A 19,879-nucleotide genomic window follows, 5' to 3' on the forward strand; every position below is an offset into this window, starting at 1 on the left:
CTCCAACCTGGCTTGTTAAGGAGAACTTTGGATTTTACTATATCACACTGTTGCTGGCAGTGTGGACACATCCTCATTTAAACAACTCTGTGGACAGCAAGAATCCATCAGCAAAACACACGGTGGCTCTCAAAACCAGCTTCAGAGCTGTGGCTGCCAGTGAATAGCAGCCTCTGTGAGAGCAGCATGATCCTGAACCAGCACACAGAGCCCTGCCATTAATATTCATGCTACATATCCCAGAAAAAATAGTAGATGCCAGTCTGGTTCAAAGCTCTCTGAAATTGATGGAAACCTCTCCATTGACTGCCACAGGCTCTGGGTCAAGCCCCAAGTGTTCAAGTGTGTTTGTACCTTTTAAAAAAGAAGGAATTCACTCTCCACATGTTTCAGTCCCTCACATTTATTGTCAGTAAATCTCTGGCAAAAAAATGCCTTTCTCTGCATTGAGACTCTCACTGAAGTCAGTAGGAGCTATATATACAGAGATGGAGGACATAAACTCAATGTAAAACCAATAGCATATTGGAAAGAATCTTGATTTTGAAACCACATGAGACAAAATTCAGTCAAAAAATGAGTGTTTTTTCGTAAGAAGTACAAAATAACTCAATATTTTGTATACCTGCAGGTTAAGAAGAAAATTTTCAATGAGGCACATTGATCCTTCAATAATGTAACATTAAAAAAGCCCATTTCTGTAAATCTAAGACCACTACAATCATCTTCCTTAAACACTGCAATTATATCCTCCAAGTGTAAGTAAATTAAATATGGCCACCTAAATTACAATATGCAAAGATTTTTTTTACTTATTAAAGGAATTTAATACTACTCATAGGTGTCTTTGTTAAACGCAGATTGACAATCAAAGAATAAAACCTCATTTACTTTTATGCTACTTTATAAATTTTCTGAAGCCCAAGTCCTCTCAAAATAATGTACAATAATTGGATTAAAACTACCTTGAAATACTTTCCACCACATCTTTTACATGAAAACACCTTGCAAAGCCCACAATGTCTATATAATCATTTTCCAGTGATTATCAAAAAAAAACCCACTACAGAATTTAAAAAAAAGTGGATTGATATGGATCCTCCTCCTCAACAAATGAAATCCTAGCACCATACAAAATCTCATGATTTAAAACTGAGTGCTGGCTCTCCTTCTCTTTCTTCCCTTTTAATAACCAAACAAATTATTTTCCAAAGCATGACTGTTAATACAGACTGGTTTCAAGAGTAGTTTTTAACAGTGATTTTTTTTTTCCTGCATTTTGCTTCAAGAAGAAAAAGATGAAGTAAAAAAAAAAAAAAAAAGAAAAAAAAAGAAAAAGGAAAAAGATACAGGAAATAAAGTCCTAAGATCAATTAACAGTGAGTCCCCACGGAAGCAAAAGTCGACATTTCGCGACGGATGGTGCTGAACGGGGAGAGCTCCAGCTCTGTGGTGTACTCGTTGTCATTGTCATCACTCGTCACTGTGGAAGACTTCTGGATGCATTCATCACAGCAGCAACAGCAACACTCCATAAAGGCCCTGCTGAAAGGTTTACAGAGACAGAACAGGAGAACCGGGGTAACACAGGACTTAAAGAACAAAAGGAACTGACTAATGAGATGGAGGAGGTCCATAGTCTGTCGAGAGACCCCTGTGGACATGTAGGCAGTCACGATGTTGCAAATGTTTTCAGGAATAATGCAAAATCCATATAAAATGGTCAAAGCCACCACTGTGCAATTCATCTGACTTTCCAGCTGAATCTGTCGCTTGTTCCCCCTCGTGCAGGCTTTTTCCGCCCTCCTGATTTTCCTGGCGGTCACCAGGGAGCAGGTAATGGTGAAGAGGGTAGGCAAACAGAAATAGCAGCCAAAGTACCACCAGAGGCGCGCCCCGTCGTAGGTGAGGGCCAGCACGTAGATGGTGTCGGGCAGCGCCGTGGAGATCTTGACCACGCAGCGCTCGCCCGCCTCGGGCTCGTCCCTGGCCAGCTGCCGCAGCACCACCTCGGGCAGGGCCAGCAGCAGGGCGCCCACCCAGATCACCGCCAGCTTGGCCGTGGTGGAGGCGCAGTTCTCGATCATCTCGTAGTACATCTGCACGTTGGTGGCGGCGCGGAACCGGTCAATGCACAGGGCGCAGAGCGTGAAGGTGGTGACGCCCAGAGAGGCCACCTGGCGAGGAGGAAAGGCAGCACAGGTTAATGCAGGCTCTGGAGGATTCCAATACCCCTTCAGGGCCCCCCTGGAACCTTCTCGTGGCCATCACAGGCCCAGGGAGAATCTTAAAGGGTTTTTCCAGTCTAGCTTTCTCAGGCTCAGCTAGGATTTTTCTCAAGCTAGAGCTCTTTCTCTTCTGCAAACATGAGAGAAAAAATTATAACAGAAGATAAACACCTGCTGGATCTGTGAAAAAGCCTGAGACAAGAGGTGTCTCTTTCTCTGACCAATCAACTGTCTGTATTTTGTTTTTCACAAACTGTCTTATTTAAAGCAATGGCTTCCTTCAATAAACTATTCTTTCTTGCACCGTGCAAGAGAGTGCCATGTCACTATGTCCTTTTGCCACTCCATAACCCCCTGTACAGTAACACCTTCTCCCCTAAGATAAGAAATCCATCCTTAGGATGACTCATGCTAGAGAAATGTTCACCCCCCTGTAGACCCCTGTGTTATCTTTTAGAGTTTTTATTGGTCTTCGTCTCTTCTAAGCAACTGGTCACTTCTTTACCTAAAACCTTAAAGTAATTGGATAGCTTTCAACTTATAACTCCACGTTTTAGGCCACTTCAACCCTGTAAAACCCCTTTGAAAATCCGTGTATTCTGTTTTCCTGTCAGACCCCTTTGTAGAAATAAAGCTGTCTACGGAATTTCTGTGCAGCTCTCCCAGATCTCTGCTTCTCTCACTGGCTAAGAGAGTGCTGCAAGCAGAAATCACAAAGAGCTGATAGCCTAAGCCTAAGCCTTGCTTGCACTTGAAGCACTCTGCAGCTGACTTCTGCCTTGAAACAGCCAGGAGAACGTATATCCAGCACTGCTGTGGCAGCCTGGGGCAGAATCCCCAGCCCCAGCAGCTACAACAGGTGCTGTCTGGGGGAGAAAAAACACAAGTGGGGGAGGAAAAGGAAAAGGAGAAAAAAAAAGGGGGAGGGAGAGGAAGAGAAGTAGTTGAGCACCATGTGCTGAACACCATTGAAAGAAGCGTCACAGACAGCACTTCTTCCAGTGTTTGCTGAGCTACCACCCAGCATGCATTCTAAAAACAGTACATGCTTCTATTTTTTCGCCAACAAATTCTTATTCCAGCTTGGTGTCAACCTCTCCTGGAGATCCAAGCATCTGTGCAACACTGAGTGAAAAAAAAAATAGAGGAATTTACTAAAATTTAAAACTAAACTGCTTCCTCGCCCACTTTTTTTCTAAGGGGTGTTTTTCAGAACGATTGGTTGGAATTTTAAGTCAAAATGAGAGAGATAGCAGAGTCTTCCTTCAGCAGAAGTTATGACCACATAACAAGTTCATCATGAATGCAGGGGATCAAAACATTAAACCTTCCATGTCTAGAAAACTTAGAAATCCTGGGGAAGAGGCATCTACTGAATTGAGTAGGATCCAACAACTATTTTTGTAGACTTAGGTTTTTAAGTGAAATTTTGATGGGATGTAGGCGCATAAAGTCATCCCCTACCATGAGTTCAAAGAAATTGTATTTGAAATCCTCAGACTTCCAGAGCCTGTGCAAAGCTAATCTTCACTACAGTAGTTAGGGTCTATATAACCACTAGTCAATATTACTTCAGAAAAAATTAAAGGAAAACCCAGCCTTAATTTCATAGGAAATATTCTGTGGGAGAGTACACTGTAAGGCAGGAGAAATGGAAGAAGTTTCATTCTTTAAATGATTTAAAGATGGATTGGAGAGAGCTGTCAATTATATACTGTGAGGAACAAGTACAGAGCAATGCTTATGTTCTCTAGCTTTAATTACCATTATTCTATGCATGAACAGAAATCTTGTGCTGTCATGAAACATCATTTCCTATCATTTTATCCTGTTTATAATTCAATTTCCTAAAAGAAATTTGCAAGAAGACTATATACATTTTGACCTAATTATATTAACAATAAATTCAGCTTCAGTTAAAATTTAAAGCAGAACGGCCATTAACTTCAATTGTAGAATGACTAAGTGCCCTGCTGAATTTTAATTCACTTATTTTCTTGGATTTGCATGCATGTGTTATGCAGAAAATGTGTTGATGCAGAAGAAAAAAGAAGTTAAACAGTATTGCTAATAAATGTAAAAAATGCTTACTTTTATAATGAATGGACCATATCTGTGCAATGAACTGTGAAATCTAAAGTAGTATTAGGCAGTTCACTATAATTTTGCTTATCAAAATTTGATATGCAATGCTGTATTTAAATTTCATATAGGCAGACTTTAAGAAACATTTTCTGATTTCCACCATAATATTGAAATGATACTGTTTATGCATCTCTGAAAAAAGTTCTGCAAAGACAGCACAATTATGCACAATTATATAAATGTATCATTAATTTTGGCCTTCAATATTTAATGGCCATATCAGATTGCTAAAACTGACTATCACTGAAAAATATTAGACACTTGGGATAAGAACCACAAGATGTTGGCTTAGTTGGAGAATTCTCTGAAGCAGCCTCCTAAAAGACAGAATAAGTAAGATGCAATCTCTTACTGATTAACTTGCAGAAATATTTAATAATGACAAGGCACTACTGTAAACATTTTTAATAGGCAACCATTGATTTGGAAGTTAAATTGTCTGACAAGATTCAAAGAAAGCTTGGTAAATACAGCAAAAAAATTAAAAACATTTGAAGAAAAATAGTTACAGGGATTTCTTAATGAAGAGCGATAAACTTTGCTAATGAAGCATCACAGTTCAGAGTCAGATTTTTTAATTTAAGATTAGCAACTTTATTTCCAAAACATTTAAATGTGTGTGTAGTCTTCAAATCTCTTAGTGACAGCAAAACCCTTATCCTTAACATGCAACATGATTAACAAAAGGGTCAGGACCCAGCTTGCTACAATTATAAGAGACGGAAATAACTGAGACCTGGAAGTGAACAGGGATTGAAATGAAAAGCAGAAAAAGAAGAAAACCTGAGTGTCTGTACATTAAGATGTTCCCTTCCAGGTCTGGAGTGAGCCTCCCCCCACCCCAGCGCTGGCACTGGTATTGCTTCAGCATTTCATTGCAAACAGACTGTTACACAGCGCCGAGACATTAAACTGTGCAGCTGCTAGGGCTGGACTAATGCAAGGAGACGTGTCTGCCATGAACAAACATAACCTAGGGGGCTCCTGTCACATTCACTGACCAACGATTTGGAGGCTTAAAACAGGGAAATAGAGCAAGAGGAAACAACTAAGAATACTGGAAGGAAGCTTTGAAAACGCTCCTGTGGATTTACTGATGAAACAAGATAAACAAAGAGGTGTTTCCCTGAAATAAGCAACAGTTTCCTATTTTCAGCAGATTAGTGGTGTTAGTGAAGCTATGGAAAAGCTCACACAAACCAAACAAAAACATTCAAGCAGATGATCATGGATTCACTCCAGCTGACTTGCTTAAATTCAGTAGAGCAATTCAAGGGTTGGATTACTTACTCCACAGATCAAACTATGAGTAAGAACCAGCAAAATCAATGGGTGCTGCTCAAAACCTATGGGTGAGAACTGGGACATGCATTCTGCATGCTCATGCAGTTGCAGTTCAGGTGTATTTCTTCATACCAGTCATACTAATAATTAGAGTTAAGGTGAAAGAATTCGGAGAAGTTTTCTTTTTTAGTGTTATATTGCCTTGAAACAACTGTAGAATTAAGGTCACTAATTTGACAGGGAGAAGGTAAAGCACAAATTAACAAAGTGGTGTAAAGCCACATGGAGTTTAATGGTGCTCTTGTAACAGCTCAGTGTCTGATATGCTGTTGCAATCTTAATTCCACCAACCTGGAAGGAAATGAGGCAAGCTGAGGGCAACTCAGGCTTAGTAGTTTTGGATCATCACTTAGTTGTTTGGTTTATTTCTATACTGTTCACTGAAGATTCTCCTGCAGTCTCTAGACATTCAGGATGACATCATTTTGCAGCTTTCTCTTACTACATGAAATCAGAAAAGTCCCCAAATTTCCAACAAAATGACCATAATTTGCTTTGAGGAAGTGGCGAAGGAGCCCCTGCTCTGAGGAGATACCACACTATTTGGGCAGAGAATTGCTGTTGAAGAGATTACCAGCTACAGCATAGACACACAGAGGAAGACATTATTGTTACAAAATAATCTCGTTAAACACTGTTGCTCTTTAAAACGCCTTGACAGGGTTAGTGGGCACTGCGATGCTCAGAATAATTGCTGTTATCCTGCCCATCCTTCCAACATACCAGCTCCCCTTTCACAAACTTTAACAATTACCAAAATGTTCCCAGGCCTTTGCTGGCGTGCCCTACTTCTTCTCCTGGCTGTGTTCCCACAGCTCTTGGCCCTGGCCTCCAGGAGCAGAGCCTCTGGCTGACCAGCAGAGCTGTGTAGGTGTGTTACAGTGAGTTATGGCTGTGGAAATAACACCCAATTTTGTCCCACTAACTTCTAGTCAAAAGTAATGAAAGCCAGAAACAAAATCAGAAAAGGTGACTTGTGTGAAAAGATCAACAAAGGCCAAAGTCTGTAAGTGAATATAAAAAGAGGCTGGGTCACTCCATCCAGTAAGACAAAGAGCAAGAAGTGATATTCCTGCTATCTACAAAAATAATCTATTACAATACAAAAGCTACTTGAGCCTAAAGACAGTGAATGTAACAGAATGGAAAGCAACCAGCTATGAGCAACTCCAGGCTGGAAATGAGAGTGACCATTCTGATGGAGAAAGTGGAAACAACGGAGACTAAGTTTATATTGAACAAGTTAAAATACAGGTATTACAAGAAGTGGACCCTTCTACCAGCTGAAGTTGAATTCTCTAAGACATAATATATTTCATGTTGATAACAAAAAATTTCTTACAACTACATGGCACTCTTCCTTCCTTTGTTACAAGACAAGATGGGTATTCAAAACATTTTCCTATTGTAACAAGAAAGCTGAACTACAGAAGAGGTTGAGTTTGATGACTACTATCATAGCCACCTCTCACCTACCAGTGACTCCCCATAGACTCTGTATATCCATTCCTGTTATATAATATAAATGACTTTTTATTCCCTAAGCCATTATAGTTTATCATTTTCTTATGGCTGTTCCACATCCACATTAAACTTCATACCTTTTGAATATGTTAATGCAACATGCCAGGTGGACTCCTGTAGATTTGTCAGTTTTGCCTAAGATAAATAAATAAATGTAGCACAGACTGCAATACTTTTTTGGTGCTACTTTACACTTATGGTACAGAGTCCAGTAATAAGAACAGACTACTGCAACATAAAAGATCAACCCATTGCAAACAATTATATAATCTATATAATCTAATATTTATATAGATTTCTGTCCTTTTAATAAAAATGTTCCACTCCACTCCCCCTCCCAAAAAAACCAAACCAACCAACCAGCAACCCCCCCCCCAAAAAAAACTACCAAAAAATCCCAAGGAAAAACGGTCCAAATTTTTAGCAAATAGGTAAATTTAGTATTTTTTTTCTTTTTTTGGTGTCACACTCCACTGAGGATCAAGTTCTCATGATACTACACAAGGGACTTCTGAACTAATTCTTAATAGTAGCAATATGGAACTACTGCTAGAAATCTACTTCCACTTTTTTGCAGGAAAAATCCTGTCATATGGAGAAATGCGAAGTCAGTAGTGCTAGGACCACAGATGCTGCCTTTTCCCTTTCCACACATATGTAACTTCAACATTACTGACTCAATTTTAAATCTACTCTGACACAAATTCATTTCCATGCTGAAATGCCACACACAAAGTTTAACCAAAAGCAAAAACTTAGAAGATCCTGAAAACAGGATTTGCAGAGGAAAGAAAGACTGACAGAAGAGCCAGCATGGCAGCTACTATCACTATGCCATTAATACCTAAAGGGCAGAGATATATTAACACTTTAATTTCATATTATTTATTGTGTGATAAGCACTAAAGATACTCTGCTCACTTAAAGATGCATCTAGCCATTGCCCTAGAAAACTGTCATGATGAATCCTTGAAACTGCAAACATCTCTGAGTGTCTCTGTCTGTCACCCAGAGGACTCACTGGAGGTTCAGGAGCATGGCTCTGACTAGAGTCAAAGAAGAGACATAAAGACAATGACACACATCAAAAGACACAAAAAAGACAGGAGTACACAACTTTTACAAACTCCCATAAAAAATGTATTTGCTTCCCTAAAGTGAAACTTAAAATAGAGATCTCTTCTGACAGCTCTGGAACAGGCAGAGAAGAGCCACTTTCTCTCTGCTTCTTACTTACCTCTATCAAGAAAAAGAGAGAAAAGGGAAAAAGCCTCACCTCAAATTGCCCTGGAGGATCCGCTCCAGGAAAAGAGAGCAATTTGTATTTCAGGCCAAATCAATTCTTATGCTTTCCACTAAGAATACTAATTGTGATAGCTTTCCTGAGCTGGAACTTGCCCACCAGAAACAGGAGTGATGCTACAAATTCACTGCCAAAAGCACATGCAGAGATTGGGCATCAGATTTCAAAAGCTTTTACTGTCAGCCTGTTCCAGAACCATGCCAGTGTTGTAGGCATGATATGGTCCAGGTGAGGACACCACAAACTTTGTCCTGTTCTTTGTGAGGTGTATGGGAAAGGCAGAGGGCCTCATATTTACTAGCACTGAATGCAGGGCTGTGTAACATCCACTGGCCTCAGCAACTTCTTGCTCTGTGCTGGACCGCACACGATGGTAAATCAGCCTCTGCAAACCCTCATGCTAGACCATTCCTCAGTTCTAAATCCTTACTTGGCTATAAGTAGCTTGATTCAATCTGCTGGCATAGAATGCGATCCCCTCAAACACATAAAGCTTCTAGTGCAATCTCCAGGAGCAAAATCAACACAACTCAAGCAAAGTTCCTTCTTAAGCCTGAAAGAAGGTTTCTAGTCCTACCTGACACAATCCATTTGTCATCTTGTGCAAGTTGCTCTGGGCCTTAAACAACTTATTTTATCTTTTCATTACTGCTTTTCAGCATTAAAATAAAATAAAAACCCTGCAACTTCACATGACTAACAGTTGTAAAATATTTAAAAAGCACAGTAACAGTACAGATTTTGTCTACATTTATATTTTTTTCTATTAAGGCCTAGAATTAATCTGTAAGTAGGGAAACTGTAGCTATATTGTTCAAAAGACTGTGTACACTTTGAACAAAACCGAAAGAATTCCATATCAGTAGGAATTAGCCAAAATCATTGTCTTTCCATTGCCATTTACCTCCTGTCTCCTGATTCTCCATTCTCCTGCTTCTAATACTGACAAAAGTATATGAAAGACAAAATAAACACAGTGTGCAGGTAAACACTTCAGCTATGCATGCCAAACCTAGACTTCTGAACCATGCAGAAAAGTGGCAAAAATTCAGGAGTGTATTAAGGCAGAGAAGAGGCACATCTCCACACATCCTTACAGGCAGAGTCGCTGCATCACTTGTTCTAATTCCCTTCTCAACTCCTTTTCAGCACATTTAAAACTAGTAGTTACAAGTGGTCATACTGTGATACAATATATGGCTGAAATGATTACTTAATGTACTTGTCACAGAAGACCTTTATTAGGTATGGGAAAACTGCCCTTTAAATTAAATTTGTGGAGACATTCCACTGCTGGAAGCTCAGTTTTTACCTACACAAATGTGCAAGAAGATATCATAAAACATTTTCCCCAGACTGTGTGTGCATATGTGTTATCACTAGCAACAGATGCCTGGTTGGAATTCTGCACAATATCCATGAAACAGCACAAATAAAAATCAATTGGCCACAAGAGGCTGAACTAAGAAAACTCAAGGTATTTCCCTGGGATCATTTGAAACCTCCAAACAACAGAAAGCATGTTTGAATTATGTTAAAATGCTGTGATCACTGCACCACTTGCTGTGGATAATGAGCCATCTCCTGTTCTCTAGATCTGAAAGTAAAAGCTGGTGTGACAGGAGACTCAGGCCAATAAGGTTTTTTGATGCTCGAGATATTTCTGGATTTACCAAACCAGGTGAGATATGTAGCTCTAAACAGCATATGCAAAGAAAACAAGAAAAAGAGATGAAAAGAGATGGAACCAAAAGACACTTAAAATAACTAAACACTGTGCAAACTTACAGAAAACACAGACAAGAGGTTAAAATGTGTCAGTCTTCAGGAAGATGATGCTATTTTTATTCTACAAAGGTCTGGAAACCTCTTCTGAAGATAGCTGTCTGACCTTTCTTCTCAAAGAGCTAAGAAGACTTCACCCTTTCCCACTGTGTGAGAAGGAGAGGGGCCTGTCCAGGTGAGTCACCAAGGAAAAGGGAGTGTTCAGCTGTCAGATGAATGCACTGCTGTAAACAATCCTTGACTGAGCAAGGAGCAGCAGCTGCACATGGGATGGATTTCATGACATGCCACACATCTGCACTGCTCCTGGTGGTGTCAGTGTCACTGTGTAATGCCTGTGAGGTTGGAATGACACTTGGAAAGATGTGAACCTTTGCTCTAACTGCCTTCTCTGCCTCAGCAGGGCCAAATTCTGATTTATAGGACAGTGTCCTTCTTTCCAGGCTCCAGGTGAACTGTGGAGAGTCACAATCTACTAGTGTTCAGTATCTGCCACTCATTGCCACAGCTCACAGAGAGGGAAATCCAGCCTTTTACTTACTCTACTCAGGGAGATGAATACACTTTACATACATGAGTATTATATTTAATGACCACTGAAAAAAAAATACACAATTCTGGAAGCAACACAGACTCTACAGCTATACCTCTTTATATATGTACCTTAGTTCTAAGTTAATTATACTTCCTAAAGGACAAGGAAAATGCTTTCTTTTTAGATACCAGTAATAACTAAGCCTAACACAGGGACCAAGCACCAGCTCATCCTGACTCAACTGAGTTCTTGTATAAGACCAAATCTAGACATGCACAGAACATTAAAGTGAAAAAATAAGGTAACATTAAATTACAGTGGGGTATAGCAGCAGCTGAATATTTTTCAGGATTACAGTTTTGAATTTCAGCAACTACATTTAGCTAAACTACTTTCAGTTTGACAAACTATTTAATGCTCAAAGCTGCAAAGGATAAGCTACTAATTTTGAGGAACATTGTGGCCACACAAATAATTTAAACTACTGATTTTTTATTAGAATCAACATTACAAAGATTTATTTCAACTTTGCATATGAATGCACCAAAAAAGGTTAGGAAGCATGAAATGTCACATGAAAGTCCTTGAAACACAAACTACACTATTTTAATTGGAATGGTTACTTTAAAAACACTACTACTTATTTTACTGGTTAACACAGCAGTCCCCAAATCCATTTCAGGAGTTTTAAAAGATTCAAGCACTATCAGTTTCTCAGTAAGTACATATTTACTGCATCATGTCTTCTTAAATGCAAATCAATTAAGTGTACTCTGAGGTTTTTTTAATGCAGTGGTATAGTACTGGCCTAGAATTCAACTAAGCGCAGCACAGCTCCACCCTTTGTCCAATATCACCAGCAATGAACTAAACAGATGAAAGAACCAGGGGCAATTTTATGGCTACAGAGGTCACACGTTTCCTAAACTTTAAAATAGCATAGTATCATTTGACAGTTACTTCTGTGTTACTGTGTGCTAACGTCCTGCTGAAACTGATACTCTCTGTATTAACAACAGGTTGGGTACCTGAGGGTTTTTTGGAGGTGGATAAGGCATTGCTTTTTTGGTTTGTTTTTTTTTTTTTTTCTAATAGCTCGTTCTTCGGACAAGAGAACCACCAGTTGTTCCCTCAATTCTCAATTACAGAATAATGCTGGACATAAGGTTTAGAGAATACAGGAGAGCCGGCCAGAACGCCAGGCTACCATCCTAGCAGCAAGCCTCAGTGTTCAGTTGCAGTAAATAAATAAAGCAGACAACCTGAGCACTGCCGGCAGGACTGTGGCCAGCTGTCGGAGAGCTTCTTTGGCAGAGCCTCTGAACAACTGCCAAGAAGCTGCTGTTTAAAGGGAGCTGATGTCTTCAAAAAAAAAAAAAAAAAAAAAAAAAAAAAAAGGCAGTTAAATCAACTTGAGATATGAACGCCGAAGTATAAGTTAAGAGGCTAAGAGCACAGATACCCTTTTTTGATGGTCCTTTTTACAATCACCTCCTTGCAAGGGATACCTCTTCACGACCTTCATCCGCTTTCGCAAAAAACTTTAATTCTAAGAAGATCACTTGTTTTTCAGGGTCACGGGGAACAAGGAAAGTTTGGCAGAAGTCGCGCGAGCGGCAGGAAGCGCCGGACGCACACAGCGGCAGCCACAGAAATCCCGGTGCCGCTGGACCCGGCGCGGCCACCGCCGATCCCGGTCCCTGCCGGGCCCCGCTCCGTCCACGAGGGAAACCCGAACCGAGGCGCAGCGGGACTGCACCGGGACGGCACCGGGGCGGCAGCAAGGACGGCCCCGCACACGGCTCGGGCTTGCGGCGGGGAGAGGAGCTCGGGGTCCGCGCATCCCCACCCAGGGACATTACCTCGATGTACGGGACGATTTTGCAGGAGAAGTCTTCTAGAAGCCACTTCTTGGTGAGTTCCTGGAAGATAACCAGCGGCAGGCAGAAGAAGACGATGAGGAAGTCCCAGAAGGCCAGGTTGGCCAGCAGGGAGTTGGAGATGCTCCGCATGTAGTAGTTGTGGCAGACGATGCACATCACTGCCATGTTGCCCATGATGCCGATGCCGAAGATCACCACGGAGAGGCACATGACGGCGTAGGCGCCGTACGACTCCTCGGTCAGCGGGTAGAAGGGGTTGCGGAGCCGGGCGCGGCGCCCCGTGGCGTTCCCGCGGCCCCCGGCGCTGCCGTCGCCGCCGGCCGAGCCGTTCAGGGGCAGCCAGCGGGGGCCGCCCGCGCCGCCCCGCCCCGCCGCCGCGCCCGCTCCGGGCTCGCTGCTCCGCGCCCGCCGCCGCCCGCTGCCCGCCGCCCCGCAGCTGCCGCCCGGCCCCGCCGCTCCGCCGGCCCCGCGAGGGAGCGCTGCGCGCCCGGGCAGCGGCGCGGCTGTCCGCCGGCCCGGGGCGAGGGGCGGCGGGGCCGGCGGCGAGCGGGCGCGCTGCGGGGGCGCCGGCGGCCCGGGCGCTGCGACGGGGTCCGGGGCCAGGGCGCAGGCAGCCCAGGCACCCAGCACCTGGCAGAGCAGGGCGAGGGGAGCGCGGAGGGGCCGCATGGCCGGGAGGCGGCGGGACTCACCCCGCTCTCCTTAGACCCGGCGGCCGCCTCGCTCGGCGGGGCTGGGAGCGGGTGACATGCCCGCCCGGCTCCCGGGGACAGCCTGCCCGGCCGCGCCGGGTCAGCAGCAGCCGCCACGCGGGCTCCGGGGCCGCGAGAGCGGAGCGGCACGGAGCCTCTTGTCGCCAACTCCCGGGGCAGACCCGGAAAGTTGTGTCACCGTCTCCGCCGCGCCGAGTTAATGTAGCAAGTGCAGCGCCGGGAGAAGCCCCCCCCGGCGCTCCGCCCTTTCCCGGGACCGCCGCCTGCTCGCCAGCAGCCGCACCGGTCTCGTGCTGCCCATTTGCGTCCTCTCGCCGCCGCGGGCAGCCAGTGGCTCTGCGGGTCAGGAAAGGTCCCTCGAGGAAGACACCTCCCCTCGCCGGGCGGTCGCGAACACTAACTCCATCTCCAGCACCTCGGAGAACACAGGTTGTTGCGCGCAGCTCAAGGTATTTCAGAGCTTTGCAAAACTCTTGCCGGGATCGATCACTGCACCCCCGAGCACTCGCTCGCGGGCAGGGGACGGCGAACACGGCCGGGGCGGCAAAGATGCTGCCGGCGCCGGGCGGGCAAGCTCCGGGACGGGCTCCTCGGGGCTGTTCCTGCCTCCCGAGTGGAGCGGGCACCAGGTGAAGCGGGGCGGCAGCCTCGGTCCCCGAGCAGGCAGGAGCTGCTGTACGGCGAGCCCTGCTGCTGCTGCTGCTGCTGCTGGCTGCCCGCGGCTCCGGCCCCGCTCAGCCCGGTGCGGCTCGGAGCGGCTCCGCCGCGGCTCTCGGGGCGCGCCGGAGAGGCGGGCGGGCGAGCGAGCGGGACCGCAGTGCGCAAGCGCCGCCCGGCGGCGCCGCGGGGCCGAGGCACCGCCCGCCGGGGCAGCCGGGGCGGGGGCGGCTGTGGGGCCGGGCCGGACCCTGCGCCTCCGCCAGCCCCGAGCGCTCCTTGCGGGGATGCGGCCCCGGGCGGGGATGCAGCGGCTGCTGGCGCATCCGCGCCGCCCGCTCTCCGCAGCCCACCGGCGCGCCCCGGTCTCAGCGTCTGGCTGCCCTCCTCGGGCCGCGGTGCCAGCGGGAGCGAGGGAAGCGGCGGGCGGGCCAAGCGCCCTGCTCCGGTACCGGAGCCCTGCTGTGGTGCCGGCAGTCCTGCTCCGGTACCGGAGCCCTGCTGTGGTGCCGGCAGTCCTGCTGTGGTGCCGGCAGTCCCGGCCGGCGGGGGAAGCCGTGTCTCGGGACGGGCGGGGCCCGTGGACGCGCCTCGCTGCCGGGGCAGAGCGGGACGGGCAGAGCGGGGCGCGCGTTCCCCGGCAGGGCGCGGAGCGGGGCTGAGCCGAGGGACGGTGTTCACACATATCCCGCAGCGGGATAGCATCAGAACCGTCGCCACACATCTCTTCCCTGCCTTTTTTTCCTTTCCGGCTTGTGTATGGTTTTCGTTCTTGTATTTGTATTTCAGAGTTCTTTCTTCTTGTTTCTCTGATATTTACTTAATTCAGGTGACCGCTTGCCAAATTTGGATACACTAACTCAAAAATTATAAATACTCTTAAGGATTCTCCATCGCTCATGCCAGTTGCCATTTTTTAGAGCTTTTGTGTAAAGTATGCCAAACTAGTTTAAAAGTTTGATATTTTTCCTATAAAGCAGTTCGAGAAATTGTTGTGATATTTTTCCTTTGAAAAAATGTCCGTGGCATTTTCCCAGAAGACACAACAGGAGACAAAACAGGACAGAGAGTTTTTCCTTTTCTCAAACTGTTCTCTCAGACATGCAGGTGAGGTGTAACTGTGGACACTGTAAGGTGTTTCTGAGCTTATGGGAGTGTAGTGTATTAAGTTAGGCATTGCTGTGTTGCATATCCCTAAATACAAGTCAAGCCATTTTCTTTTTCTTCCTTAGCAGTGTAAATATAATTTCATGAAAAAAGATGACCAATGTAATATTAAGAATTCCTAATAAAGAAGTCTAATCTAATAGAGGTATCTCTGAATGTTAAAAACTAACTAGGGAGTGTTAAAACCTACCAGGAAAAGAAGAGAATGTCAAATGTATTTAACCTTTCTTTCCCTTACATTTTTCTCACATTTGTTCCTTCTGAGCTCAGCTGGTGTATAAAAGGAGTTAATGATGATAATGAGCTTACATTTACAGTGCCTTTCTTCCTGAAGAGTCCCAAAGGGCATTACAAACAGATATGATAAATTCGCTGCTTGTTCTTAAAGGGTACTGGGGATTATTGCTGCTGGCTTTTATATAAAAGGAGCAGACAGGAGCTAGCAGACATACTGCCCTTCTACATACTTCTGCAAGAAACATGGATCATCAAGAAGGTTAAGCAGTGTTTGGTTGACATCACTGATCCTGTAATGGTGAGATAAGAACTGAGTTGTTTTCCAGTGTTGGCATTTCATGTGCTTCATAATGGAGAAAAAATATTTCTGAATACAAAGAAAAGTCTTATAAACTATTATCTTTGTCAGATTTCCTTTGGTTCATTAAGTATTTTGTTTGTTGCAAAGAACAGTACATACAGAAATTTTGGATTTTTTTGTTTGTATTCAGCCAATCTAAAAAGGTCCTTTGCTGACTTTAAAAACAGTTGATTTGCCATTATGATAGTCTCCTGTTTACTTCCGATGCTCTGTTAAATACTGAAAGTTAGTGTCTAAAAATTGCATTTTTCAAATATCTTTGGTCCCAAGTATTTATTTGAAATTTTGCTGCAGTCTATAAAACTTCCGAGTTTTTGTTTGTTTGGTTTTTTTAATGGAAGGAGTTCATTGTGTGTTTTTTGGGGTCTGATGGTGCATTTGTCCCGTGTCTTTCAAATAATTCTGTTACTTCTTATGATAAGGCATTCCTTTAGGATGAAGCTTCTACTCCATTATTTTCTGATACAGCCCACAGTTCATTCAGGCTTTCACAACTCTGCTGAAGAAGTTTTGACAGTCTTTCTACCAATTCATGCATCAGCCTAGAAACGATCTCAAAAACCATAAACAGACTTTTATATATATATAACAAGTTTAAAGAAAAAAAAACAACCCAGAAACACCCAAAACATTTTTCTCTGTTAGATAGGGGAACTAAAATTCATAGATGTTCTTGCAGCCAAAATCTATAAAAGGAACACCAATAAGCATGTTCTTACATGAAAAAAATAAAATTGAAAGGTTTCCAAATACGTTCATTCTGTTCTGTTGGTGTTCTATGATATTTCATCTATGATAAAAAAATCAATAGGCTTTCAATGCCTGCACTGTTGGCTGGTTTTTTCTTTTTTTTTACATCTCCAGTATTCATTACCAGAATAAGTAATACTGAACATGTTGTTGTGTTTCAGTAAGAAGGGATTGTTGCTGTTCTTTTTACCTCTCCTCAGGGTTCATGGAATCACAGAATGGTTTATGTGGGAATGAACCTTCAAGATCATCTGGTTCCAGCCCTCCTGCCCTGTACCTCCCATAGACCAGGATGCACAGAGCCCCATGCAGCCTGGCCTTGAACACTTCAGGAACAGGGCATACACAATTTGTCTGGGGAACTTGTTCCTCACCCCCTTGCAGTAAAGAATTTCTTCCTGATATCTAATCTAAAACTACTCTCTTTTCATTGTGAAGCCATTCCCCCTTGTCCTTGTGAAATCTCTCTCCAGCTCTCTTTAGGTACTGGAAGGCTGCTTTAAGGTCTCCCTGGAGCTTTTTCTTGTCCAGCCTGTCTTGGTAGGAGAGATCCTCCAGCCCTCTAATTGTCTTTGTGGCCCTCTTCTGGACTAGCCCAACGGGCACATGTTGTGTTGGTGTCCCCAGAGCTGAGCACAGCCCTCCAGGTGGGGTCTCAGCAGAGCAGAGGGGCACAGTCCCCTCCCTCAACCTGCTGGCCACACTTTGGGGCAGCCCAGCTTACTGTTAGCAGTGTTCAACAGTTCATCACTGAAGAGGAGAGAGTAAATTTCCCAAAACAACTGTCTTTTTGGTTTTGGACTACGATGTCCTCAGCTACTTTACACTCGTTTCTTCTTTCTTGTTTAGGCAGATTTAACAGAAGAACTTTTTTGTCTATAAAAAAGGTGGATTTGTTTATGTTGTCTTCTTACGTCTCACTGGATTTTGTTGTGTACTCTGTCATGAAAAATCTGAGTTTGAAGAGGTTATAATTACTGTGATGTGGCATCACTGGGCTTTTTATTTCAGACAGATAAACATACTCTAATCAACATGAGAAATTTTGTTGTTATTTGGTTGGGCCAGACTCTATAACAATAAACAAATGCTGAAAATTTTGACATTTAAATTAAAAAAGAATTTGAAGTTTAACGATAATATTTCAAGTTTCTTGTAATTAGACATCCATTAGAAAACCTTCTGATAGTTCCTGAGTAAAGATTGCTCTTGTCTAGTTTCACATTTTAAATTATGCTTTTCCCTTTAACTTTTTTCATTTGCTGAAGTCTGAATTCTGTTTTAAAGGATAAATGTCAGTGCTCATGTCACACAGTCCAAATAGATTTGTTTGAGAAGTGTCCTTGTTTTAAAAGAGAGGTTCCAGCAACTCGTCAATTACAGTTAGTAATAATAAAAAAACAAGCAGTTGTGTATGTTACAAGGAAAACTGATGTGGTTGATACTTGCATTGCTGCTTTTCTGTCCTTTTTTTACGGTGGAAGAATAAATTATATTTTTATGATGTAGAGCTGTGGGAAAGAGTATCTATTATTAGTGGATATCCTTGATAGAACACAGTTTAAGACAATGAAGGTGAAGCCACTGTGTGATGTCCATCCACGAAAATTCATTCTATTTCAGTCTCTTCTTTTACCCTTATGATCATCTTCACAAGTTTCTGTACAGAAAGTGCTCAAACAGTAAAGGTCTCAATAATAAAGGTGAGATGCAAAGAATTTTTTTTTTTCTTTCTCTGTCTATGAAATTTAGACCGGTGAACAAAATAGTAAAACCTTTCCTTCTTAAAAGCTTATCTGAGATTTTTTTTCTCTGTAATTGGTAAGTGTTGAAAGGCAATAAGAGTATTATGGACACAGTTTAAACCTTTACAGACTTTTAAGTGTTACGTCACATTTAGCCTGAGAGATTTTTCTTAAACATCTTTTATGGTGAAATTCTTTTGATCATTGTATTTCAGAGAATTCTTAGATATTTGTTAATTTGTTTGTTTGAATTGGAGCTGTAAACCCCAAAGCACAAACTGATATTCAAAGTTCCAAGTCAGAGTGCCACTATGGTATAGGTACTGAGTGTGACCATGGCTCCTGTTTGTTATTGCTTGCTCTAGTTTGTTATTTAACACAAATGTGAAGTTCAAAGCAAAGTAAGATCTGAACTGTGGTGTCTTATATATTGTCCATGAGCTGTGGAAGATCTTGGAGGCCATAACATAGGTTACACAGTTGTTCTGGAGAAACAGATGAAAGAATGAGAGTTCCACCACTTCCAGTTGCAACCATACTGAGAAATTACCAAGAATTTCAAAAGGTTTTGGCAGCAGTACTGTCCTTGGGATGGCCACGACTCCTGCAGTCCAGCCTAGAGTGGGTGATCACATGTATCTCAGAGTGGCTGAGGTAGTGGAGTGGCATCTCACTAGCTGGTTTTAAGCAGCCTTGTGCAACTATAAACAGAAATGAAGAAAATGAGAGGAAGGGGAGCTGAGAAAGACTCTGAAAGACAAAGAGGAATAAAAGTCAAGAAGGCTGGCAGAAAAAAAAAGTCATGAGCGAGGAAGAAGGGATCCTCTTGAGAGAATATGAGGGAAAGAAGAGCTTGAATGGAATGGAGAAAGGAGAGACTATAGTGTAGACACTGTCTCATCACTTGAAATCATGGAGCAGACATTTCTAGATTATTTGTCTCTAGCCCCTGTTGTTACTTCCTGGTGTTATGGTCCCTTTCTCTCCCTTACATCTGTATTTCTCTATTTGAGTATGCCAAAATGTATTTAATAGTTAACATAACCTTATGCTTTTTATAGGCAGATGATTTTCTCCTTTCCTGTGCCACATTAAACTACTAAATGTGCAGCTTGGACATGCATGAACTTTTGTGTCCAATGGAGTGCACTCCTAACAGTCATATATATCATAAATAACATGATTAATTACCCCTTAATTGCTAAGCAAAGTGTAAGCCATTGCTTAGACTGTGGAAGATGCTTGGTTTTTTCTGCTGTGGACTCTTCCCTTCTCCAATGCAGTAGCTTGGTACTTGACTTTTTGTTTTGTTTTGTATTTTCTGCCAATTTAACATTGCTCTTTGTAGTTTTATCTGCCGAGGTAATTTACATATTGTTTAGCTTTTCTTTAAGCTTATTAATGAAGTTATTAAAATAAGAAACAACTTCATACCTTGCAGTAGACCCACTCTCTACTCCCCCACAATTTAGTGCAAGCTGCTGCCATTTCTCATCAGCCAG

The 19,879-nt window shown here is 43.2% G+C and overlaps 1 protein-coding gene across 1 annotated transcript; it reads right to left on the minus strand.

The window, feature by feature from the left end:
- Positions 1–387: 387 nt before the first annotated feature.
- GPR37 (G protein-coupled receptor 37) lies at positions 388–13,416 on the minus strand (the record flags this gene model as incomplete). The annotated part of the gene is made up of 2 exons (XM_079303372.1): positions 388–2,177; positions 12,727–13,416. The coding sequence occupies 2 exons, from the start codon at positions 13,414–13,416 to the stop codon at positions 1,374–1,376; spliced, it is 1,494 nt and encodes a 497-aa protein (XP_079159498.1). The 3' UTR covers positions 388–1,373.
- Positions 13,417–19,879: the final 6,463 nt, after the last annotated feature.

This window comes from Erithacus rubecula (assembly GCF_903797595.1).
Source record: "Erithacus rubecula genome assembly, chromosome: 4".
Lineage (NCBI taxonomy): Eukaryota > Metazoa > Chordata > Aves > Passeriformes > Muscicapidae > Erithacus > Erithacus rubecula.